We start from the raw sequence: 27,357 nt of genomic DNA on the forward strand, positions 1-27,357 counted from the left end.
TTAGCTAAATGAGGTCATTATTTCCTCCAGATTTAGAAGCAGTTTACGTGGGCGCAGTACCACTGTGTAATGGGCACCGATAAAGAACTGGGCTGAGTTTCAAGGCCAGAGGAACAACCCCACAGCCACATCTGAAGTGCTTCTTACTGAGGAGGGTCAGTTTAATAAGACTTGAGCCTAATATGAGGGAATCTTTTCCCAGACAGGGACACTCAAACATGCCAATTAGCTTGTTTAGCTCGCTGCGTGGCTTTTATCGGACTGATGTGGAAATGGCCGGTGCAGGTTAGGTCTGTTCTTCCAGAGGTCACTGGAGGGGAGAGATCTCAGGAAAGCACAGCTTGTCCTCTGGAACAAAAAGTCACATCGTTGCCCCACTATTTGCTCGCAGTGAATTAAACAGCACTGTGTTATTATGCAAGCGCACTGAGAGAGAGCCACAAATTGCCCAGGGCAGAGTAAAGAGCCTTATTTATAGTCACCACCCGAGCTGAAAGCTTGTGCCACACTAATAGAGCAATCTGTATTCTTAATGGTAATGCCCCATTCGTTTGTCCCATTTGGCTTCGTACAGGTGCATTAATGGGCCTTGTTGAACACATCCAGCCGAGCAGACGCTGAGATCTGTGCCAGGGTTCCGCAAGCGCAGCTCGCCCTCTAGTGGACAAAGCAAGGACCCACCGTTCATTTAAGACAATGAGGTCACGGGAATTAAGCCATAATGCACCCGTTAGTCCAATGCTGTCAGACATAAGGTTATATACATCATCAGGCCAAGCCAAGCTGGGAGACAACGCTCTGAGAATCCAACAGCCTCAGACTCGATTATGTGAGAAATGAATGTATAACGTGTCCACAAAGCTTCTGTGTAATATGAATAAAAGAAATCCAAACTCACCTTTTGGGAAATGTGGATGGGCGAGTCCAAACCCGAAGGCTGACGCTGCAGAACAATCCGTTCCCAATTAACCTTCAAGCTCGTTAGGCACAATCAATACAGGAACCCGGCTTTTTTCATTGAGAAGCAGTACTTATCAGCCTGTATTCATCTGGTTAATGAAACAATGCTCCAATACGCCTGCAACCAAATGGGGGGGGGGGGGGGGGGGGGGGGTTGGTTAAGTTTTGTGTTTTCTGTGATGGGCATATTCTCCTTGTGCATGCTATGCCTTGTCACATCCCCTGTTTAAACCCTTTAGACAACTCTGGCTTTGCGTTTTATATCTCCTTGAGATCCAATAAAACTGTGGCTTAAAGACAATAAAGAATTCTACACTAAAAAGATGTCCAAAACCTGTTTGTAAATAAGAGTCTATTACCATGAACTGAAGAATTTGAGTTTATTATTATTATTTTAGCATTTAAGAAAACAATTCATCTTAAACTGCTTTACTAAACTCATTTCACATTGTTACAAACAGATGGATCTTTTTTCCTGAATTACTATTTGAATGAATTATGATTTCACTTTTTTAGAATGTTGCAAATGGTGCGTGAAAAATACATTCATACAAGGATTTCACAGACAGCACCAGTTTTAGATCATGTACGCTCACTTTTATTATTAGTCGAGTAAAGTTTTGGTTTTGATGAATAAAGGAATTTTAAAAAGTCCTGGATGCTCCTGTAGCCAAATAAACCCCAAGTGACTTACCAGACAAACCACTACCTCATCACCATCCAATCATACTCAGCAGGATAACGCAGGTCAAAACCGAGCCCTCATAAAACCGGCCCGTTCACCTGAAACAATATTACAGCTTCCAGCAGAACGATTCAAGGTCTACAATAAATCCCATCATACAAGCTCTGCTCCAGAACAGCACGGCCACTGCTCAGGGAGCACACCCATCCTCTGGCTTACAGACGGCACTTCACGTAGCTGTGGCACGGCTGTTTCATTCACGAGCCTTTTAAGCATCAGCTGATATTTACAGCCGGTACCAGCCAACGGACACCCGTCATTTGATTCAATTTATGTCCTTCAGCGAGCTCCAGAAGTCTCCACGCCCCAGGGCGCCTGCAGCGAGTGAGGTTCATCCTTAACAGTACTAAACATCCAGATGAGCAGATACAGAGCTTGGTAATCGTGTGATGCATGGGACCAGCTGTGTTGAATTGGGAACACTGGTCCTTGCACTGGTCCCAAATCTGGGCCTGGATTTTAGTCAGTCACAGAGCTCATGCAGAAGTATTGTGAAGTTTTTTTGCACTCACAGACCCCGAGCTCTTAGTATTTGTTTTTTTTACCCAGGGGTCAAATGGGAAGACACACAGCGCCCAATCTGTTATATCAACTACTGGTGAGGACAAACCTCTGCAGAACCTGAGATTCTGCACAGTCGCAGTCCTGCTTGGTCTTCACATTACACACCATACAGGTTCACAGGAAACCTGAGAAGCCCTGGTGTGTGACTGCACATGCAGCTGGTAGACCACTGAGCACCAGGTGATTAGTGTAAAATGGTTTTTGCATGCTCACTGGTTTTTAAGGTGCCTTCAGCCACCCTGCTTTGGTGAAGATTTAGTGTACTTTTAGCCCATGTCTAAAAGAAACACAAACTATCCACAGATTTCAGGATTTATTTCAAATGAATTAGAGACCATTTCAACCAAGAAAACAAGCAGGACAATAAGAAAAGAAATCCAGAAACAGTGGAGGCTGGAGAAGTCAGCGGCACTGGGAACTGTTGGGGCGACGGAAGCCGAGAGCTTTGGTCATGAAGGCACTATCGAGTCTGAAGCAAACGGGGATTTGAGTGTGCGTGTCGCACTCAGGGAGACTAAGCAGACCACGAGGGTATCGGGCTACTGCCGCAACGTCTCTCCAGGCGGCTGCGACAGGGTTTTGCATCTTGGCCCCTCCTAGTATGGAACACTCTTATATTTAGGGCAGATTCAACTACAGCGCTACCATTAGCATTCGCTCCGAGGCCTCCAGTGCCCTTCGACAGCTTGGAGGCATCACTTTTTCAGAAAGACTTCGGTTATCCTCCCAGGATCCACAAAGCCCTTGCCAAGAGGATAACATCAGCCACACCTTCATCTTACTCAGTAGAACGCTCACTGGATTGCATGATGGAAAGAGGATTAGGAAAACATATATAAGGAAAACAGATGTATGAAATTTCCCATGAGTTTTTGTTGTTTTTCTCCATCAATCATTTCACTCCGAGATACAAATTATTTTAGCGTCTGCACACTAGCACTAAATGTTCAACTTCTACGACTTTGTCTTCTAACCATTTGGTCCGATTACATTAAATAGGTTTGTGTAAATATAATATGTACAGGTCTGAGTTCCATTTGACCATCTTTTATTTGAGCTCCAATACTTCCGCGAAAATTCTGTAAACACTGTACAGGGAGTTCTATTATTAAAAACACGCAAACCAACCAACAAACCAACCAACAAAATGTACACAGTGCAGAAGAGAAAGTTAAGAACAATGAAAACAAAACATGGTAGTAAAACGAGAAGGTGCTTTTAATGTACCACTGCCTGCTACAAAAGAGAAGTCCCTTCACCCGGTTCACGTTCCCTTTTAAAACCATAACATCGGTTTACTCTCCCCCTCTCTCTCAGAAATCTAAACAAATTATGAAAATTCTGTAGCTTGTTGCAGTATTTTATTTTGTTTAAAATGTGCATGATAAATTTGTCCCAGCTGTCACAAAATCTGACAAAAGAGAACGCTTCAACAGGGCTCAGATTCTCCAGAGCACTGCAGATTTTAAAAATTGTTCAATGGTCACCACAGCAGACAAACGTGGCCTCTCCCCTCCAGGGGATGGCGCCAGTGAGCACCAGGGACATTTTGAACTTCTCCATCTCTGCACTAGTTAACCAGCACATGTATATACAGCAGGCAGCCAGTGTTCTCAGCCCGAGGAGGTCAGATACGGCGTGGGGGCATCCAGCCAAGCTCCGCCATCTGACCCGCGGGGCTGATGTATGAGCCCCCTGAGATGATCTCCTCCGCTCCTCCCGGTGTGTAAGACGGACGATACGGTGGTCGAAGTGGACTTCGGTGTGGACTGGGCGTTCGTCTCTCCGCTTCAGTTCACCTTGGGGTAGATCTTCTCGTAGAAGAAGTTCTGAGTAAGTACGTACAGCTCGCCGTCTTTCTCCCGCACAGCGTGGGCTCGGACGAACTGGAACTGCTCAAGCGCGAACTCGTAGAACTCGTTCTCCATCTTCCAGATGGCTGACTGCTGAAGCTTGGAGATGGACTCTTTAGTGGGAGGCTTCTTCTCGCTCGTCTTCCTCAAGTGGGACTTCTTACCTGAGAGAGAGCGAGAGAAAGCGGGGGGGGGGGGGGGGGGTGTTGAGAGTGTGAGCGCAGGTGGGTTTACGTGACTACTTTCTTGCTACTTGACTTTATGCCGTGTGTGTGTGTGTGTGTGTGTGTGTGTGTGTGTGTGTGTCTACACACCAAGTCTACACACTTTCATCTCCGCAACATCGCCCGCCTGCACTCTGTGATGACGCTTAACGACTCAGAGATCCTGGTTCACGCGTTCCATACGTCTGGGTTAGATTATTGCCATTCGCCTCTCTATGGTTTACCTTCTAAATCTCTCAGCCCCCTTCAGCGTATACGAAATTTTGCAGTTAGAGTCTTGGTCCCCACAAAGAAATCGGCGCGTATGACCCTTCAACACTTAGACTGGTTACCAATACATAAACGCGTTCGATATAAAAGTCTTCTGCTAACCTTCAACACACTCCATGACCTTTGGCCCTCTTACACTGTTTAAATTACTAGACTCGTATGTTCCAGGGTTAGGCTGTCCACCTGTGTGTAGGGGCACCTACACTCTAAGTCCCTTCCTACAGCTGTACACTCCTCCTCTTCTACCACTGCCTGCAAGACTCAGCTCAGATCCTCAACCCTCTTTTCTCAGTGTTTCCATTCACCATGTTTGTAAAGCGACCTTGGGATTCTGTGAAAGTTGCTATATAAATTTAACCTATTCTTCTTATTGTGTGTGTGCACGTGTGTGTGTGTGTGTGTGTGTGTGTGTGTGTGTAGACCTGTGCGGTAGAGGTCAGCGGCTCCTCTAAAGAAGCGGGGCAGTGCAGCCTCCAGCATCATGATGAAGTCCTCCAGCTCCTCCGTCACGCCCACCAGCAGGTACTCGTTCACCAGGTTCAGCTTGGCCTGCTCCAGAGCCCAGCGACTGCCCACGTTCCTGAATCAGACAGAAGCACGGGGGCCCACACGGGAGTGTGTGCTTCACGATCATTTGTACTTCACAAAAAGGTTGAGAAAAGAGAGCATTGCGTGGCGTGGCGTGGGGTGGGGAGGGGAGGCCTTTGCTCCACCCGCTAGCGTTCAGAGTAATGGCCACGGGGGAAAAAAAACTAAATAAATAAATGCTCCACCCACCAGCACTCGGAGTAATGGCCACAGAAGAACGGGATCTGCAGCCAGAGCTTCTCTGGAGCACAGTCAGATCCCCCAGACGTGACGCACTCATCGAAGGTCTGAAACACACCCACAAATTTACAAAAAAAACACCTTCCAATTTCTCTCTCCCTCTCCCTCTGCTCACTTTTTTATCCCCCTGCTTCCTCCGCCTCAGGCCTGGCCTGTAGTCATCTCCGAAGCGCAGGAAGTAGTAATAGGAGACCAGGCGCTCGATGGGGTCGCGCACAACGTTGATATAGATGGGCTTGGCCCGTACTCCAAATCTGCAGCGCAGAACACGGTTAAAGAAATATGTAGGAGGAAATATACAGTACACTACACCACACACATTTACAGCAGGAAAATGTGACGTTTACAAGATGTACTAATTTCTGGTCTTTACTATATTAAACATTTTCTGTTTTTAAAAATTCTGATTGCTAACACTAATCAGAAAGTTAAAGGTTTAAAGTTGAAGTTTAAAGTTAAGGCAAGCCCCTCCTCCGGCCACTAGGGGGCAGCAATGCTCCCTAAAAACAAAGCCCATCCCTTCGGTGAGCTACCATGGCCCTGTTCTGATGTTCTAAATGCCAGATTCATTCAGCAGTGCAGCAGCACCAAGCCTCTGCATTACTCTCAGGATCTGCATTAGGATCAATGAGAGCAGCCCACTGAGCTCCTGCCTAACGCCCTGAAGGACACGCAACAGAGCAGTGGGATACACCCGCATACCCCTCCCAACACACGCGCACACGGGGCAGGATGCGGACAAACCAAGCACGGGACAGCGACTCACTTCGAGAAGTCCAGGTATGCCACATGGCCATGGTAAAACCCTGGTTTCATCTCCGTCCATGAAGTCACATTCCTCACAAACCTCACCTGCAAAACACACACACACACACACACACACCTCACATATTAAAATACATAAACTTCATTTTATGGGATTGTGGCAACAGTAAAGTGAAGCCAGAATGTGCAGTGTGTACGACTTTATAAGAAACCTGTATAACTCTTAAAAACAAAACACATACACAAAACCCCCCAGCCAAACTATTTTTTCTCCGAGACATCTATTGCTCCACCTCCTGTTCCAGCCTCTGGCAGGACTCCTGGTGTGTGTGTGCGCGCACGCGTGTGTGTGTGTGTGTGTGGGGGGGGGGGGCAGTTCGACACCCACACTACATATTACCTTGGCAAAGGCACCAACAAATATCACCTTCCTCTTTTGCTCCGAGGCATTTATTTTCTGTGTTCCAGTTGGTGGTGACGTGAATACAAATGCAAGCACGCACACACACACACACACACACACACACACCAACCAGTGCTGATTTCTATGGTGCACCCTCCTATGACACTCACTGCCACTCAACCCTCTAGATTGAGTGGAATGGCACAGGGGGGCACAAATTGGTGGGGGGGGTCCATTTAAAAGGATCTGCTATTACACCAGCAGGATTCAAACCAATTTTACCTGACTTTTTTTTTTTTTACTTCGCAGGCCATGAGCACGCAGCAGTTCAACGTACGTGCTGCAACTGGCATGGCGGTCTGCACCTGCCACTGCACGTCAGCCGCGTCCGACAAACCTGCAGCTCGTACCGGTCTCCGAGCGTGGCCGTGACGTAAGCACCAAGGCCATAGGAACAAAGTCGAATGCATATACACACTCACACACCATTACACTCAAAATACCGCCATATACTCAAATCCACAGACACACACACAAAAACCCCATAAACAACAACACACTTTCGTGCATTCCATACATTCACACACTGTCTGTGTGAGCATAGTTGAGTGAGTGCATTGAAATGTGTGATTATATTTGAATATCCAACTGATTTGAGTGAGTATGCGAGTCACAGTCTTAATCAGACTCCAGCCTGGTACTGTGGCTGAGAGCATTGCGATTTTTGTTCTTCTGCATTTTCTCGGGCACCAACTCCAGCCTGTCCTGCCTCGCCTCACAGCAGGCTTTTCGGAGGCAGCCTCTGCTCACCTGGTCCTGCAGGGACATGACAGGGTTGTTCTTGGTGGTGTTGATGTGCAGGACATGGAAGTGGTTCCTGGAGCACAGGTCATAGGCAATGTTGGTGAAGGAGGTGCTGGCCGTCTTGGGCACGCGGTTGTAGATGATAACGAGCTCGTCAAGGTCGTCCGGCGCTGGTGTCTCTCGGACGAGGTCGTGTGCCTGTCTCTGCTCCACCTCCCGCACCTCGTGCCTGGCTATAGTGCGCTCTGAGAGACAGACGGAGAGAGCTGTACTAAATAAAACACACTCATAGAAAGGAACAGGGCACAAAACCTCAAACGCCTGCCGATCTAATCAAACCCTACTCAACCGGCGGAGCCTCGACCAGCGGCTCCGGTAATGGAAAAACAACAAGCGGAAATCAAGCAGACGGCGGTGGCTCTTCCGGCTGAACGGCCTGCGAGTCATGGCCCAAACCCCACCGCTCCTTTTTACAGACTTCACCACCAAGGAGTAATAAGTTGTTTGGATGCATTAAGTTGTCAAAGGGGCTTTTGCAACACACGCTGGTGTAAATCATCCCATCCCAGCTGCCCTGGTAATTCGTAACTGGGCAAGCAGTACAGTTGAAAATCCCCCTCACGGGTTACGGTGTTTGTGCGCTTTTTTTTGTGTGCGAGTATGATATATAACGCCTAAGAGAACGCCAACACGCAGCAGCCGCACCCTAAACCTTCTCCAAAACCGCATCGTCGCAATAATGCATGTGGTTAAGAACACAACAGATACACTTGTGGCGAAAGACCAGTTTTCCGAGGTGTACGGCTCCAACAAGCACTTAGCCGGTGAGAGAACGTGTTCCGCTTTGCTGAAACATCAACAGTTGGAAAAGGCTGTGCCATGAATTTCCTAAACTGTTGATTTAAGATGGACATTTATTGGTGGTCAGGGAAGGCTGCCGCGCACAGCTACCCATGATGCCTCTCGTTTCATTAAGCCTGTAACCCGAGCCAGAGCGCATGGTGCCATAGTGGCTCCCGCAGCCCAGGGAACCTCGGGAGTCCTGCTGACATCAACACTAAAGAGCTTCGCATGGCTCCTCTGGGGCTGATGAGTGGCTTCTAAAGGTTGCTGTTGCCTCGCTGGAGATGGTCATTACCAGGCCTAATTAACAAGCTTCTGTTGGGTATAAAGGACTCCACCAGCTGAGGACAACGTCCACGAGGAACAGGGCGCACAGGGCCATGCCAAGAGGAACTTGCAACACCTACAAGATGACTGCAGGAACACGAGCACCACGCAAAGACGTGTGTGCACGTGAGCACGGTTCTACTGTCTCTCCTTCACAGAACACGTAGGAGACATTTGCACTTAGGCTTGTGCAACACGAGTGGTGAAAAAAGCTGTATACATTTTATATATATATATATATATATATATATTATATATATATAATATATATATATATATATATATATATATATATATAGAAACTGCAGCTTATTTGAACTAAACACACATTTCTGCATTTTAAAATCGTTCTTTGCCAGGATTGGAACAGCATCCTACGTGCTGCGTCACAAATCCCTGCACTGGGACAAGCGTCCACATATCTCACCACACTCACTTTAAAGAGCAGCATATACTTCTCATCTGAGCCTCGCCGATGAGGCTCCACGGTGTCCAGGAACTCACACTGAGTGCATGGTGGGGACTCATATGTCTCATTTAACTGCCTTTTGATAAAACAAGGACCCCCCCCCCCAAAAAAAAACAAAACAAAAATCTCCCAAGGCCGGTACTGATTTAAATGATTCAAAACGCACAAGTGAACCACGTGTGAACATGCTTGAAACCAGCGGTCTTTATTTGCTCTGGACAATTCCGATGTTTCATGGCATCAGACGCTGGGAGCCACCATAAGGGCAAACTCTAGGGAGATCGGTCATTTTTCCTCAACGTTCATACTGGGGCCGGCCTAACGCGCGCGCCAAGCCCGGCCTGTGTGAAGGACGCCCTTTTTTTTTTCTTTTCTTTTTTAATTAAAATATCAACAGCAGAGGAGCTGCATCGCCTCAAACAAAGCCACGCGCACTTTAGCCGCCGTCACGAGCGCATTCACGAGCACTGGCGGGCTGCTCGCTCACTAAGGAACCCCGAGCGCCGCGTCAGCGGGCACCGAGTCGGAACACGCGCGTGCGCGCGCATGAATGCGTTCGTTCTGTCTTTTGTGCGCGCGCGCGCGCGCGCTCTCGCCGTACGCCTCCGGTTAACCGTCGCTTTTCCGTTCGTCTGTTTTCGGGGACCGAGGAAATGCGTTCAAACGTTACTTTTTTTCCTGCTAATTTTGCAGCGCGTTGGCGGCACATTTCTTAGGCCACAACCATTTGTCAGTTTCTATTGAAACGGTCTAATTTAGGACAAAAAAACAAACAAAAATGCGTGGCATGCAATGAGAGCCGTTTAAGTGTGTTAAGTAGACCACGCTCTGGACAGATGGAATGCATGTGTGGCATTTTAGCGCGCATGTGCGACGACACACACTTATACAAACGCCATAAAGTATGACGAAGGCTTTTTGCCACCATCCATCAATATCATTTGCTGCTTGGTCCCTTTCTCTCTCCCAGCACGGCAATTACCCCGAGCTCAGGCCAGTAATAGACACATCCGTCTTCTGAAGCACACACTCGCCAGTGCATAAAATAACCATCTTAAAATATTGATCAACCCTTAACAAGCCTCCATGCATCAATCTCAGTCTGCGACAGACTTCCGTCTGAGCCGTCGGCTGCCCATGAGGATCCTATCCCGGCTCCATGGCAACCACGGCCTGTAGCTCCTCCCCCATGCAGCACAGCGCAGGATGGGCAGAGAGCTGTGGGTGCAACCCGAGCTGAGGTGCGAGTCCTGGTACGCCACTGACTCAGCTGTCCAATACTGCTGCTCAGCTACGTCTCAATCTCTCTCTCTAAATCTCTCTCTACTACCCCTATTTGTTTGACTGCTTTACTTTGCTCGCTCCATCTTTCCTTTGTCTCATTTACTCTGCGTAGATAGAAAAGAAGGAAAAATACATCTTTGAATGCAATGTGGTGAGGAAACAGAAAGTGTGTGTGTGTGTGTGTGCATGTGCACGTGCATCTGTGTGTGTGCGTTCTTCTAGACCAACCAGCATGCTTAGGTGTGTGAGCTTAATTAGGAAAAACAACCTTCTCACTCTCCGCCACAAACACATTTCCAGGTGATTTACCCTCTGATGATGATGTTGAGGAGAGGAGGCCTAATTACAAGTGAAGTTTGTGCATTTTCCTGCAGAGACTGATAGGAGTTAATTAGGCTAAAAGCGGAAGATAGCCCCCTCCTGAATAGGTAATCAGGAAACAGCACACGCACACATTACTGCATCTCTCAAACTAAAACACAATTACAATATTTTAAATCAGGACAGAACTGAAAAAATGGTTTGTGTTTAACATGTCGGCACAGCAATACTCATTACTGTGTTTGTTGTCTCTTGGTCGTCACGACCATAATTTGTAATTTTTAAAATTTATTACACTTCAAGCTTAGTACTGATAGCATGCGTAGTCTGATCTGTTACCACGGTTACCCACAGCGTGCTTAACAGAGCACCCAGGCCGTTTGGTAATCGCCTCAAACATGACAGACCACTCATGGTGAAAACTAAATGGTGGCTATATGGTTTTGTTCTACAACAAATTGCTTTATTTCCAAAGATCAATTTTACAAAAATGCATCCATAAGAGCTATTAGGTTAACAGGGTAAAAATCCTATAACTACAAATACGGCTATAAGTACTATATAAGATTAGTATGAATATTCAAATGTATTCATATACATATACAAAACACAAACTCTAGTATAGGGTTCACAGCTCTTTAAGGTCAAATGAACCTGCCCACCCATTTTGGTAAAGGGGTGGAGTCAAACCTGCCCACCCATTTTGATAAGGGGACGGGGTCAAATGAACATGCCCACCCTTCTTGGTAATCGGGCGTGGTCAAATGCAGGGCCAGCTGCTTTCTACATGCGGATTCCACATGCAAATCCCTCATAAAGGACCAATTCAAACCAAATTTGGATGTGAATTTGGATTTGCCTTGTAAACACCCCAGACCTCCTTTTGCCAGTGACTCTGCCAAGCGACATCCATAGTCAGAGCATCAGTCAGTCCTGCCTGTCAATTATTCTTAAAAAAACAAAACAAAAAAGAAGAAGCAGTGTACACAGTGTACACAGCAGTGTAGTTCAGAACCAATCACAACCCAGCTTAGTCATTTGCATAGCAAAACCACAGCGGATGCTGACAGCCCTGTTCAACTCGATGAATGACAAGTAGGGGGCGGGACTACTGACACTACTGACACAAAATGGCCTAGATGAGCTCAGGAGAAAACAAAAAGGACAACACAGATCCTGCTCCTGCTTGTTTCCTCCTGTCATGTACTCCTCCTCTCTCCTCGCTCTTTCAGTTTTCCACTTCTGTCTCCTTCAAGGTTCTTTCCTTCACACTCGGAGCCGTGCAGACGTAAAGAGGCTTTGCAAGGCTATGGAATGTTATGCTGCCATAACGTCCCTGTAATGTTTGTTGTTGCGTTTGTTTGTGACACGTTTGGCAGTATTTAGTTTAACAAAAACGGCACTGCAGACGTAGTCAGAAGCACAGCAGCGCGAGAGAAAAATGCCCACGGGGGAAAGGTCAGAGTTCGCACATGGAAACTGACAGGGGGATTGTGCTGTGGAGCCAGATATGTTCAAGTTCCCTGTGTTAGCAGTTTCGGAGCTGAAGTGTTAAAGGTGTTATTTTCAAGGTTACTCAGGAAGGTGAAAACACTGTGTTAAATAAGTGTTGTTTAAACACTGGAGATACAGTTAATTACACATTTTATGTATATGTAGAAACTTTGGCTTTTAGATAAATAAAAAGTTACAGACAGAAGCCATATTAATAGACAAAAGTTTTTGCTACAGAATTCTGATGTTTACAGGTTGGATTTTTCAGACAACCCAACAGACTAACTTACAAAAGCTACCTCAGTAAACCATCACCCTAGCACTCTCTTACCATCCTACTACAACAATAGAGAAATTACTAAAATACTGAATAAATATGTTACCGAATAAACTTGAGGATGACAAACTATTTGTGCCATTATTCATTTAGGTAGATTTTTGAATTTCAAGTCAGTATTCTAAAGTAGACTACATCTTGGAAAAACATTTTTTTGCATTTGTTGAAATGTGTCAAATGTAACGTGAAATATTTAATAAAACAAAGCAGATTTCAGTTAATGAACGTTAGATTCAGGTCTGTCTACAGTGTTTGTTTGGACATCTACAAGTTTTTTCAAGGTTTCCAAACTGACAGCAAGTCAAAAGACGTCCTGAGTTTCAGTAAACAGTCAAAGGTACAGTCACAGACACGAGGTTATGAAGAAGTCCCATTTCTCGACAAATGGGCGCCCATATTGAAAATAAAATACATCTCCAAAAATCCAGACATATGCAAGAATGTCCAGTCAGACTTCCAAATGACATCATACAGGAAGTGCTCAATCCATGCTTCCCTTTTATTTCAAGCTGTTTAATTAGTGTCCAATGAGTGTCTAATTGATTAAGGAATAATCATATATGTACAATTATATATCCCATTTTAAAGGATGGAGGTTGGTATGAAGGCAAACATGAGTAACTCAAAACAGAACCTACTGAATGTGAAGTAATGTCTTTAATTACAGCAACATAAAAAGGAGAGAATCAAGGCAAAACACAACATGGTAACAGTACCGAATACTGAACGGCCATTTGGGATTATGATTATTTGTAAACAACAACAACAACAACAACAACAACAACAACAACGTTTAGCGTCATGAGATTAGAAAACTGAGTAAAAGGAAGTGATTAATCAGACTTGATCACCTCCACAGTGTTCACTATTTATTCGGACTTCACATTTTTCACAGGTATCACCCATAAAGTGTCATTTATTGTGAGCCTCTGATTTCAGTTTCAGAGGATGGATAATCACCTGGCGCTTGATTCTTCTGTAACACTTTCAACAGTTTCTGGTAACCATTTAAAACCTGAATCAACGTACCCCCCATGCTCCCTTAGTGCAGCGCTTCTTAGTGACGCCGTGGCCTGTACTCTACGGGAACTGTCCGTGCATTGGTGGTACACTGATCATGGGAATATCCGCTGACATAATTAGACACATGCAGATGTGTCACTGATCCATCCCGAGTTAGCAGGCGCGTCTTGCCCCGTCGGGACCAGCCGGAACCCGGACCTGCAGAAGCCAATTAGAGCAACAAACAAGTTGACTTCCTTCCCAACTCCACACCAGAACCGCCCGGCTGGAACGTCAGACGCCACTGTGCCATGCCCGTGTACCCCTCCTGCCCACGGCTTTTAGCGTTTCCTGGGGCGTGAGCTCTGCCCATTAGTGGGCATTTAAGAGGCCCGCATTTCACAGCTGAGAGCAAAAATAACAAATCAGCTGAAATCACAGGTGTGTGCTCAAACGTTTCCTGTGGAGGACAGTCTGGATGTGGCAACTGCCGTTAAAGTGGCACTCTTGCTCTGCTCAGCCTTTTCACAAGATCTCTGAAAGCACGGGCTGTTTCCACTCAAGGGAATTTTTCAAACTCACTGCAAAGTAAAAAAAAAAAAAAGTAATATCAAAGCAGACAAAAAAAAAAAAAAACCCACCGGAGTTGCAGAGTGACTGACGTGCGGTAGAAAGATGGTGTCTCAAAGTCCTTTTGTGTGAGCTACTGTACTCCCTGTTTATCATTAGCGTTCTCTGGCACCAGTTACTGCTCTGCAGCCCGTGACCAATTAACTGGTGAAGTCATGGTATGTTCTCACAAACTCTAGTCTTGGCCAGTTTTATCCAAGTAACAAGGGCATGAATATCCATCCTTGATTCCCTCCCAATCTCAGCGCAGAACACAAAAGATTTGGTGAGAGCTGCCCCTCCTGTGTGCTAGAACCGGAGCAGGATCGGGCATTGATCTTCACGGCAAAACGTCTTCCTCTAACTCAGGCTTTCATGAGCCATCGCTTCAATAAAGCCTGACGGAGCTATTTGGCTGCGTCCCTCATCTCCCATTAAGGCATGATTGAGAAGCACTGCATACTTACTGATTGTGCTCATAAAACAAAAAACCTGTTCGCCACGGAGGCCAAGTTCACGTCCGCCAGCGTTGCGTTTTGGAGAAACCTGGCAGGTGTCAAGAACCAGCATGAAGGTCCCACACTGTGGCATGTCTCCGTGCCACAACTCAACAGCCCGAAACGCTCAGCCCCGACAACGTGGCACCCCGTGCTTCAGTACTGCCCTTTGCACAAAGCAAGGATTTCATCAAATAAAACCCTCCAGCTTTGAAGATTTCGCACGGACGACAGACATTTAGATAAAACTGAAACGGAGGGTTTCAATTTTACATCCTGCACGTAAAGATATGGGTGTCTGGGGTAGAACTTGAGGAGGCCATCGCAGCTTAAACAGGAAGGGAAAAGGGTGCAGTTTAGAGAGGAACGAGCCGCCTCTTTTAACGTGGATAGAAGTAATGTCTGGGAATTGCATCCGCGTTTCATCATTCTCCGAGTTGTGGCAGCGTTAGGCATGCAGGCTGGAGATACGCTTCCATTACATACAGGTGAACACCGACTAAATAAATAAAAAATCAGATATGTAAATGAACAAACAACAACAACAAAAAATGGCCAGAAATAACTCAAACAAGAGAAGAGAGCTTTTCATCAGTTTCATCAGATTGAACCAGTGCTGAACTCCACCCCACTGCTGTCTTGATACGAGATATTTATTCATTCAAGAACAAAAGGCGGTGAAACTTTAGCCCGCAACTCCCCTGGAAGAGGCTTTTTTCATTCGGATGCTCCCTTCATATTCATGAGGCATTCGGCAAAGCGTGTCAAGAGCGTGCATCTTCTGGAGTCCTGCCCCTCCCCGTGCGCAACGCCACGCCGCCGTGGCTGGCGCGTTCTCCCTCAGCACCGATGCAAGAAACTGAGGGAGCGTTTCCCTTGCAAATGTTGTCTCTGGAGGAGTTGAGACCCAGAGTATGGCAGTCTAGAAAACAAACGCAGGCTGCAGACAGAGAGACATTTAAGAAGTAAGTGCAGGAATGAACAGTACAATGCCAGCGCCAGGGCTCCACACACCACGTCACGTGTTGGGGAGCCAAAGAACAGCTGGAGCCGGCGAGACTGACTTTTTTTGTTGAAGCCCAACAGAAGAGTGAATGGGCTCCAGTGGAGTGCACAACGCAGCCCACTACCAAACACTGATAGTCAACTGCTTCATGAGGCGCTAGGCACCTTCCTAAATGGTAATATTTCCCAGGGCTTTACGTTCCACCAAACTCTACTGCCTCCCCCACTCAGACCTTTTCTTTTCTTTTATCTGCAAGCTGTAGCCCATGGCAGCGCGAGGATTTAGGCTCGTCTTTGGCTCGTCTCCATCGTACGGAGATTAGCTCGCGGGGGGAGCCCGATCTCGCCAACTTGCTGACTCCTACAGCTCCGAGCAGGCCCCGGCAAATGCCCCTGCCAATCTGCAGCTCGCCTGTCGCCTTTCAGGCTCACCGCGCTGTTCAGGGGTGGCAGGCAAGCGTGCCCGTCAGCCATGGCAACCCTTTCTCTGTTCAGTCACCAGGCAAGATGAGCCTTCAACAAATGTTGTTCTCAATTAGAGAGCATAACGCAGAGGGAAACCACCTCTCAGTTAAATTCAATCGTGGCAGTAAAGGCTATGGGGGGTAGAGAGAGAGAGAGAGAGAGAGAGAGAGAGAGAGAGAGAGAGAGAGAGAGAGAGAGAGAGAGAGAGAGAGAGAGAGAGAGAGAGAGAGAGAGAGAGAGAGAGAGAGAGAGAGAGAGAGAGAGAGAGAGAGACACACACACACACTGGCCAAATACTTTGCAGTCTACACCATGGCTTCCCCCTTCTCCCTCCTTCACTATGCAGAGAAGGTCGAGCAGCTTTCCGGTTAAATCCTACCCAGCATGCCCAGAATGAAGGCTCTGCCCCTACCGGTCTGACGTGAGCGGTCATGTGTAGTGAGATCACATCCATGCAAAATTGCAGCACTCCACTCGAGACAAAGTTTCAAGACGGCCTTCTCTTTTCCAAATAGATTTTTAACCACGGCCAAAACCATAAATGGTTAAAAAAAACAAACAAACAAAAAAAAACCTCTAGGTTGGAGTTTGCAGTTAAGTCCAAGAAAAGGCAACTGTGAGCCCAGGCAAGACAGAAAAAAACAACCTCAAATCCCACCCCAGTTTGATTCTTTTGTTAGTTTCACTGATTGTGGACATCCTATGTTCTATCCCCAAATCCAATTATCCAGTTATTCAACAATCAAGTTTATGACAGATTGTACAGCAATTAGAGCAGGATTGAGGAACAGTGTCAAGAGGAAACCCCACAATACTTTTACCAAAGAGCCAAAGCATAACAACCATCCTAAGCTAGTAAAATAGCATCACTTTGAATGCTCTCATTTAGAACCTCTTCCTGTAGTCCACGATTTCCTGACCGCAGTGTTTCCTGTTTGTGCCAGCCTGTCCTGCCAAAGTTCACCGACGACAAGGATCAAAACTCCGCAGTCCCTGCAGTTTTCCCCTCGCTGTGTTTCCGGCAGCGCTGGCCCTGCTGGGCACACACCATTAACACACCACTGCGGGGCAGGTGAAAGAGACATCGCTCCCTTCAGCTATCCCACCGGACGAGTCGGACAAAGCCTCACGCGGGCGCAATCGGCCACAGGAGGCGCCGCACACAGCGAGCGCCGAAGTACTTTTGGTTTGGCTTTGGTCTGAGAACGGCAGAATTACTGGGCCTCAGAAAACAATTGCATAAGGACCGTCTGCATGACTATTAATAGTACCTCACTCTGTGAGAACCAACAGTCGTTATCCTTTCATCTCCCCTCTGTTAAAGCTAGTTTGAGGAAGTGAGTTGCAAAAGGCCCCCATAAGAGCAGTAAAAGAAAGAGCTGTTCCCTCCACTTGGAGTGGTGGGAAAAGGGGAAAGTCAATCAAAAGTATTGATTCCTCAGTACTGTGCCTTGAGGGTTAAGAGACAAGCTGGGCATTGCAATCAAATCCTGACAAGGGCTGTTTGAAAACGGTTCTCCAGGAAACAAAGAGCCTCACACAAAGCACGGCGTTCTCAGCTCCGGTGCTGTGGTGCTGCGCTAAACCGTCATGTGTGGAGCGGGCCGTGATTAGTCTCGCCAAGAGCCACTCAGATCTGGCCCAGCTCAGACATGGAAAGGTACTGGAGAATCCTTCATCAGCCATTCACTCAGGACATTCCCTGGTGTTCAGTGGTGTGATGGTCATCTGTGCTCCTCAGACGATTGAACGTTCAAGGCAAAGTCTGGAATAACCAAAAAAAGTATTGTTAAGAAGAGTGGCGTCTGGATGTTGCCACCTGGACAACTGAGGGACATGTGGAGGGCATGTCTCTGCTTTCCTCATTAGCATCTCAATTAGCAACCTTCCAATGCCTTGCTGATTCATTAGTGGAGTGAGCAACTACCTGATAAGTGTGTTTTTGAGACAACTCCAGAAACTCAGCGTCATGCCTCTTTCATGCGGTTCTACAGACGTGTTGTGGAAGGAGTGGCCGTCTCTGCCGCGGTATGGTTAGGCTCTGCCTCCGCACGTTCCAAACACCAACTGGGGCCAATCACAAAGCCCGTGGAGCCAGTCGCCAGCTGCAGCATTCCATCTCTTGCCAAGCTGCACCAATCCACAGCCCCACAGCCTGGACGCCGGCTGTGCTTCGGTAGCTTCTCTCACATCAGCTGAAAACTAGTATGATTGCTGATGTCCCTCACACATCTTCAGTCATTTTAGAACTTTAGTGACTTACTGCTAGTTTGTTTTTTTTCCCCCCCACCTGTGCTTCACTTTTCTGTATTTGCGTGTATAGAATTGCATAAAACATGAATTGTGTTTTGCTATTGACTGTCATGTGTATTTATCTGTAACGTGAATCATGATAAAAGGTACCCATGCACCACTGTCCAAATATGCCAAGATAAATTCTAGTACCTGATGTACTAGAGAGTGATACAGATTCTAAGGTAACTGTAATCAATAGTATTTCATAGAATTCTATAATAAGGGATCAGATGGATGTGCAAAACTTCTCAGGTTCAAATCTGACTACAAACACTTCATTTTAGGCTTTAAGAGTTGATCCGAATTAAAAAAGCTGACCAAAATTCTTAAAAGTAGTTAAATGTTCTACAAAATTAAACAGAGGCAAACTAAAATTAGACAGAGACAGCTCGTCAGGCCTTCTTACTCAACTTGGAATTAGTTTTCGTGTACAATTTTATATTTTATATATATATATATATATATATATATATATATATATATATATATATATATATATATATTTATATTTATTTATTTATTTATTTTATATATATATATATTTTTATATATATATATATGCGCGCACACCCCTCAGGAGAGTCAAGCACAGAATGAGCCTTCAGTTGGGTCATGAACCTTCAAATCAGATCAGTGGAGGACCTGAACTGCATCTACACAGCCAGATGAAATAGTCTCCCACTGTATGTATATATTAATAATATTAATAATAATAATAATAATAATAATAATAGCACTAATTATAGGTGCTATATTGACTAAATACAATAGCTTACAACTTCAGTAAGTACAAAATGTAAGGAAGCTCCAAGACTAGTTCCTGCAGGAGCCTGTGTTCCTGGCCCTGTGCTCACCTTCACCCACATACACCCACACCCACACACCCCTGACTCAGGAAACTAGAGTGCCTCACAGGGCCTTTAACTTGCTGACAGCAGACTTTCTCTCTATGCATGTGTGCAAGACATGGGGTCTAGTACGAAGTTTTCATCTGTGTGGGGGTTATTCCTGAGACGCCTCAGGTATGCAGAAGATACGGGACTGCACTGTAACCTAGTTCTGTCCACCCCACCCCCCCCATATGTAGCTGCAACACAAAAGTAAAGTGGTCTCGAACAACAGCAGTTAAGATGCATACTGCTTCACTTCTGTTCTCAAAATTTAAGAACGTAGCCAAACTACCTTTTGTCAAATGTAGCATGGATTGGAAGGTTTTCCCACCTTCACAACCTGCCATCCTCTCCAGGCTTCGGTGGACAGCGCCATGTGACTCTCACGGCTTCTGGAGGAGCCTCAAGAAGCAGCCTCGCTCTGAATCTCGGCACCCGGGCGACCTCCGTGAATCCCAGCCAGGGAGCCTTTTAATTATGCAGCAAAAGCCAAATCTGTGAGAATTAATCCCTTGACCTGCTGAAAGCAAACAGCGGATTTCCCATTCACTCAATTACAAGCAGCACGATTAGGAACGTGCCTCTCAAACCACAAAGCTCTTATTAAAAAAAATAAATCAAATTAAATAAGATATTTGAGTGCGCAAAGATAATGAAAAAAAAGATGAGGATTCACATGGAACATTAATTGTGAAAATCATACCGGAACGGTGCTAATGAAAAAGTTCAAATCATATCAGAACGGCGCTAATGAAAAAGTTCAAACAAGTTGCGGTTTATTCTCCAGCAGTAAGAGTGAGACAATAAAAGTGTGAAGAGAATAACGGCACATTATCCCTGCCAGCTGAACTTCGAGATCATTCCACCAGCCCCCGAGGAAGATGATTACACAGTTTATTACATAAATCTCTCATCGTCTTCACCGATTTTCTGGTGACACCCCAAATCGCACACATGGTAGACTGGCTACTTATCCCAAGGATGATGAAGTACTTTTGGCTAAGCAAGCTCTGAAATCAAGGTACTTTTTGCACTACCGTGCCACCTGAATTGTAGGAATATGTCGCAGATATGAATCTGAGAATGCAATGATGATCTGCTTTGTGGGACGGTTCATCTTTCCTTTGCAAGGTTATAGACATTGTAAGATTATTTTAGGTATCTAGCACATATATTGAATTTTGAAGCAGTTATTGAATTGCACTGGGGTTTACTAAATCAAATCATTCCAAGCAAAAAATAAATTTAAAAAATTGCTTTTGGATTAAATCACCAATCGCTGGCTTATAGCAGGAACTGAAAATGTTATATGGAAGGTCCTCGCCATGAAGTAACCTGTTATTCATATGACCGAACACTAAAATATTAAACAGGGTTGAAAAATGCGCTCGCGCTTAACTTCAGTGACCTTTCAGTAAAAGCAAAAAAAAATAAATAAATAAAATACTAGTAGAAACAGCACTTTATTAGAAACACTTCAGAAGTGTACAGTCTATAGGCCAAACGTCACATCGTCTGTGTTAGCCACCCGCCAGGGAAGCTTTGGACCACGGAAAAGTCTTGTTGAGAGAGGAGAGGTCAGAGAATGGGTCAAGCAGGCAGAAAAGCTACGGCAACCCACTTTTTACAACCACGGTGAACATAAAAGCATGTACGAACATTCTACACATTGAAACTACGACAGCACGACCATATTAGGTGCCCCTTCACATCGGGTTCCACCTCTCTGTGAGAGTACACCTGCCCTGTGTGAACAGTTCACCACTGGTGGAGCGGCTGTACTGTTGTGGGGAGCCTAGACACATACTGGGATTAGCAGGGTTGGGAGGTTGGTTTTATGCTGATGTGCATCCCTTTATGACCACCTCTGGGAGGGAGCAGGACGAAGGCCGTGCCAAGTCTTCCTCGAACAGACAGGCGAAGGCACCTGCGGAAGCGGGGCACGTGATTGAGAGATCAACGGAGGATGAAGGATAGGTGGTGGCCGGCGCAGACAGAAGGATGCTGCAATCCCGGCCGGCGGGAGAGGTCTCAGGGACTAATTAGAGCTGTGGGGGGTATTCACATCCTGGCTGGAGAAGCCTCTGCTGTCTTCCTCCAGGCAAATAATGACCTGCTACCATACTTTCCCTTCATTCGTGTTCTCTCTCTCTCTCTCTCTCTCTCTCTCTCTCTCTCTCTCTCTCTCTCTCTCTCTCTCTCTCTCTCTCTCTCTCTCTCTCTCTCTCTCTCTCTCTCTCTCTCTCTCTCTCTCTCTCTCTCTCTCTCTCTCTCTCTCTCTCTCTCTCTCTCTCTCTCTCTCTCTCTCTCTCTCTCCAAAAACAGATATTTAAGAAATAAGAAACAACAAAACAACTCTTGAGTTACGCTATGATGGCTGCCTATGGTGGCATGCCATTTGTGATGGCATGCGTTTTCATGATGTACCATGTGACTTCATGACTCATCGACGATCAGTTCTGGCTGAATCTGTGACGCTTCGGTCATGACGACACATCAGTGACAACGCAGCGACGCATTCCAGTGACTCTGCCAAGTTCTGCCAGGTTTGGAGGCAAGATGGGCCTGAAGTCCCTGGTGCTGCATCTCCTGGTGAGCAGAAGCAGGCAGGAGAGGCTCAGCCTGAGCAGGAGCCAGTCAGGCCCAGGGAGTCCGACACACCGGGAGAGTGGAGGGAGCGTGGGACGCCATCAGCACGGACAGCTCCACGTCTCCACTGGCACTCATCTCCCATACCACCTCGGCACTCGGCTCGAAGTCCCTAGGAACTCTCCGGGGCTCGAGGCACCGCTGCCGGAAACACGACTGCCGCGCAGACCTCCGGGGCCGGACAAACGTTAACAACTCCGACACGTTTCGCTGGATCAGAGCGTTGGAATCGTGCAGTGTAGAGGACAGCAGCACTTTCCGTTCAAGGTTTTCCTCTGCTTCGGCACACAATCCGGCCGTTAATTACCAAGTCCAGTCAGGTCTGTCGGAGGCGTGCGGCGCCGCGCAGAGCCTCCTGGGTGCACGTTTATTAACACGGATGCAACACCGCCGTGTCCAGATGGCAAAACAACAAAAGCAAGTATATTTACACTGCTCATTGATTGGCCAGATGAAGCAATCGATGTGGCGGGATGGTAAACACTGGATACATCTCGCAATCAATGTGCAATCCGTCATTCCATAGTAGCTCATCAGAGTGGCAGAAAACCGCATGGGCGAACCCAACCCAGCTCACGAAACAAACAACTCAAACATCCAAAGGATCCAAAACCGGCAATCCCCACGGCTGACGAGCACACAGCAGGGACACTGCGGGGGATTTAATCCCGGCCGATGGCTCGGAGGTGGATGAACCACACACGGACTCCTTAATGGGGCTTGCCTTCGGGACGGTGAACTTTAACCGAAGCCTGTGATCAAACGCCACAACTCCTGTGGTGCTGAAATGGCTTGAGCACAATTATAAGATGGCAGCGGTACAGAGTGGGGAGAGAGAGAGAGAGAGAGAGAGAAGAGGAAAAAACAGACAGACAAAAGGGCTTCAATCCATGAACAGCAAACCGAAGAAATAAAAGAGCAGTTTATGCCTGCTTTCAGTGTGCAAAAACATGGTAGCCTTGAACACACTGGGAACGCCAGATAAGCAGGGTAGTGAAGTTGAAGTCTGCCTGAGGAACTATGACCTTTAGGGACAGCTTACATCATGAAGAAAAACTCTGAAATATACTGAAATTGTAATTCTGTAATTGTAGCCTTTAACTAATACTAAGTGTTAGAATCACTGCATATTCACTGGAGACAAAAACGAAGGCTGAAAGAACATTCGTCAGTTAACATCTGTTCAAACCTTTTAAACCCGAGTGAACGGTAAACCCGAGCCCAACACCCCCACCCGAGAGAGGCACATTCTCGCCGCCACTAATAAGCCACAGCAAGCCCACAGCCACCATGACCATCATCACCACAGCTCTCGATCCCTGACGTAGCTTGTCCATTTCTTACAGTAGAGCCTGGTTTCGTACCGCGGAGCCTGCAGACAGACCAATGCAGCAAAGTCCGACCGATCCGTGGCCCATCGGAAGCCGACGTGTGAATCTCCAGGCCAGGCGAGAGTCGGCAACATGGAAGCATGGCACAGCCACGCCCACGGTTAGCACCTGCACCCAAGCTAAGGTACTCCCACCAAGCGATGATGAGGAGGATGAAGCATGAACATAGGAGCACTTCCTCTACTGCAAAAGAAGCAAAGGGAGTCTCAGATTAATTGCAGACACGTTGGTCTCCATCAGGGTTGATGGATCTTTTTTTTTTTTCAACTTTTCTCCTCCCTAGGCCTATTAACACTCGCACAGATGAAGCCAAATGACAGAACTCTGCACTGAATTTCTATAAAGATACTGCAGAGTTCATAAATTTTTTAGCCAATTCCTGCATTAAAGAAAAAGAAGACTCAAAGATTATTACATCAGCTTTGATTAACTCTGTTCAACTCCAGTAAAACACTTTTTTTTTTTAGCTCATGAATTATGCAGGAGACAGGACTTGAGCTACTCTGTTCGGTCTCCTTGTGTTTCTGTGGAGAAAAAAAAAAAAAAAAAAAAAAAAAAATCACCATTCCAGTGTGGTAAAAGCTTCAAGTCTTCAATGCAGGCATCTGTGTGAAATAAATCTTTAATGTGATTGGAAGAAGTTTCCACCATTCTTCCTTACCACTGAAATCCATCACGCTTTAAACACAGCTCCTTCAGACCTCACACCATTCGACATGGTGAACACTCTCCCTCTAATCACTCTCCCTTGCTTCTGCTCCATCTCTCTCTCTCTCTCTCGTTTCTCACACTACCTCTCCCTCCTTCCTTTTTTGCTGTCCTCTCTCTTGCTTTTTTCAGCACCCACGTAGTTTATGAAAGCATTCAGAGTTCTGGGTGTAGGTAAGATGATCCCAGCAGCCTCACTCTCGCTTAAGGAGCAGAACAGCCCCCAAGAACGTCCAACTTCCATTAACCGTGTATCAAATGGATCAAGACTGATGCCCTGTCGAGTCACCCTACCTTACTATCCACACCAGCTAGGGCACCTGACTGCAGTAAAAGCTGAAGTTTGACAAATCAGTTATTAATCAGCATCACAAAACCAGATTCAGTATCACAAGTATTCACGATTCTATATGGAACCCATCATTTATATAATGTTTATAGATTATTCATTTATACAGACATTTAAGTTATATAGACATTTCATTTATACAGAGATTTCTGAATGTGCACGGTGACATTCTGCAGTAGACAAGCATGTTAACGGATCTCATTATTGTTCCAAATACAGAGGTTAACATTTTTACTTTGACGCCACAGCAAGCAATGATTTACCACGGCACACGGGGACTAGAGAGCTCTCGAGACCAGTCAGTGAAAACGTTACTTCAAACACCTTTAAAGAGAGCGGAGGAACAGCACGGTGGTGTGGGACACAGAGCAGTGTGTAGCCTGGCTGAGGGGAACCGTACTCCCCCGCGTGCCAGTTATATTTAACCGTGTGAAGAGATTCCACTCGTCCTGCCATCCAGCACCCTGCTGTCTCAGCTTCCCATCCTGACCACCTGCAACAGTGACATGCAGCAGGAGCAGCTACTGCCTGCTCCAATCAGAATGCAGGAGCAGCTACTGCCTGCTCCAATCAGAACGCAGCAGGAGCAGCTACTGCCTGCTCCAATCAGAACCTGCTCCAATCAGCCCCTCCCCCCAAAGCATGAGCAATTGACTGGGTACAAAAGTTTCCTAACTTGGATGAACATCCCATGACACAAACCCTCGGATGATCACATTCTAACACAACCCCCCCCCCCACACACACACACACACACCCCCATCCACCCACATGCGCACACACACACACCCAGGCACGGCGGTAAACATCAGGAACAGTGTGTCCTGGTAGGAGCCGCAGTGCATGCAGATGGAAAGACTAGCCTTGCCCGAGTTACCATGAGGGTCTTTAAAGTAAAACCAGTCAGCCAAAAAAAAAACATCTGAAGTTTAACAGCTTAGCTTACACCATTCAACACATTACCTGTGCAAAACAACCCAGTTCCACAGTCAGAGTGATACCAAGCCTCTAGGATATCACCATCATCTCCGTTATCAGCTCATAACACAGATAATCCAGAATCCTGCAACTCAGCTGTGTTTTCTGACCAAGGTTACTACTGGTATAAGACATTAAAGGACAGGCTGGATGTTTTTCAACCCAGGCCCAATTAAAATGGTTGTTTACCATCATTTATATTCATTCAGAGCACGACCTAACTGATGGCTTTAACACTGAAAAATGTAACGCGCCTTGACAGCTTCTAACTGGGTTAACAACCCAGCAGTGCGATCCTTTAAGCCTACACAAAGCCGCAAAACTCATTTGAGGTTGTAGTACGCACAAGTATAAATGAGGTGAAACAAATGTTGAAAATCTGTTAACACACCTACATTATTCTCCAACATCCAAAACCAGACACATTTTTAGGTACTTTAAAACAGCCAGATAAAACCTAGCTAATATATATGGCAAATAAGAGGTGGGTCAGTACCAGTGCAGCAGGAATTCTAGAATTCCGACTCATCTGCAGTGTGGAAAAGGTGGAGAAATGCAGACTGACTGAGCAAAGCTTTGCTCTAAGCACGTCCTTTAGATGAGCCTTGTCCCGATTCATTCTCCGGCCTGTTCATGACTAATTCATTAACTTCCCTTAAAACAAACTAACACACTCCTATGTGGCCACGCCCACTAATGACCTTTGACCTTTTTCCTCCCCACTAAGGACACCCAGATGGAAGACCAGCATCTAACAGCATAAAAAGCCGACGGCAAGCAAAATCATAGAGCACCTTAGACGACACATGAAAAGGCCTCTGTACCATTTACTTTCCACCGAACACGCACACACACGAAGACAAAAGACCATTTTCAAAGCTCAACTGCAGAGTGCTATTTGCAGCTGCTAACAAAACAAAAGAAAGCAAAGCTAATGTTTGAAGTGTGTGAGTTTGTTGAGAAATTGGTAATAAACAAACAAAATCCCATTAGCGCACCCATTACACCGTCATGCTACAGAAGCCTGAGACCACGTGGTAGTCACACTGATGATGCCATTGGGATGCCACACACACACACACACACACACACACACACACACACACACACAGATCGGCGTGGGGGGTGGAGGGGATTGAATGTGGGGTTAGGCGTGACACACTCCTAATTATAGTGTCAGAGAGGACATCTTTTCCATCTCAGTGTGAAATGGAAGGATCCTGACAAGGTGAGGTGTGATTGTCAGGGCACTCCTGTGAATTACCCCGTGGCAGTCACTTTGGCCTGGGGTGGAGATCGTTAGGTTAAGCAGGAAAGCCCCACAGAGCACTCAGTATGACAAAAGATGACAACCTGTACAGAGAACTAGAAAGCCCCAACTGGCCATGTAGCAAAACTGTAATTATACCTCAAACAGAACCTTAAACCAGCTGTTCGCTCTCTCTCTATATATGGCGTGATTAGGAATCACTTTAGTAGGTGCACATACCCTGGAGCTGTAGCTAACAGACTGCCACACATTTTATGTGAACTTTGAACTGTAACCCCCACAGATGGCACAGCCATCGTAAAGTCAATTGAGTGAGTGCGCCAGAGTTCTGAGAACAAGACAAGCATGTGACGTCCGAGGACGGTAAAGGTCTGGTGGTCTGTAAGTGTTGATCCAGAATAAGGTAGATGAAGCTTGTGAAGAGAAGACAGGATGATGCGTAAGGGATGACACATACCAAGGCAGTGCCACTTCTGTGAGAAATCTCCCTCACGCCCAGACACCAGTATTGGGACAGACCATAACCAATGGACAATCCAAAAGGACCGCTGTATTTACGGGCCATTCCTCCCATCTCCAATGCATTCTTAATGACAGCTTGCACGTGTGAAGGAGTTCCTTTAAAAACTTCACAGGAAAGATCGTTATAGAAATCTAATAGAAATCTCATCGTAATAGAAATCTCAACTCGTTAGGAGGACAGGGGACGATTAAGACAGCACCTGCTTGGCATGACGTGGAAGGCCCTGGGAGCCCAG

The 27,357-nt window shown here is 46.3% G+C and overlaps 1 protein-coding gene across 1 annotated transcript in view; it reads right to left on the minus strand.

Moving 5' to 3' along the window:
• Positions 1–2,569: 2,569 nt before the first annotated feature.
• hs2st1b (heparan sulfate 2-O-sulfotransferase 1b) overlaps positions 2,570–27,357 on the minus strand; it is a 54,565-nt gene continuing 29,777 nt past the window's right edge. Inside the window, exons 2-7 of the mRNA XM_035524693.1 lie at positions 7,423–7,661; positions 6,211–6,296; positions 5,560–5,698; positions 5,394–5,491; positions 5,039–5,196; positions 2,570–4,286 (exon numbers count right to left, since the gene is read on the minus strand). Coding sequence (XP_035380586.1) covers positions 4,060–4,286; positions 5,039–5,196; positions 5,394–5,491; positions 5,560–5,698; positions 6,211–6,296; positions 7,423–7,661 — 947 coding nt within the window. The 3' untranslated portion in view covers positions 2,570–4,059. The remainder of the gene's footprint in view (positions 4,287–5,038; positions 5,197–5,393; positions 5,492–5,559; positions 5,699–6,210; positions 6,297–7,422; positions 7,662–27,357) is intronic.

This window comes from Electrophorus electricus, chromosome 3 (assembly GCF_013358815.1).
Source record: "Electrophorus electricus isolate fEleEle1 chromosome 3, fEleEle1.pri, whole genome shotgun sequence".
NCBI lineage: Eukaryota > Metazoa > Chordata > Actinopteri > Gymnotiformes > Gymnotidae > Electrophorus > Electrophorus electricus.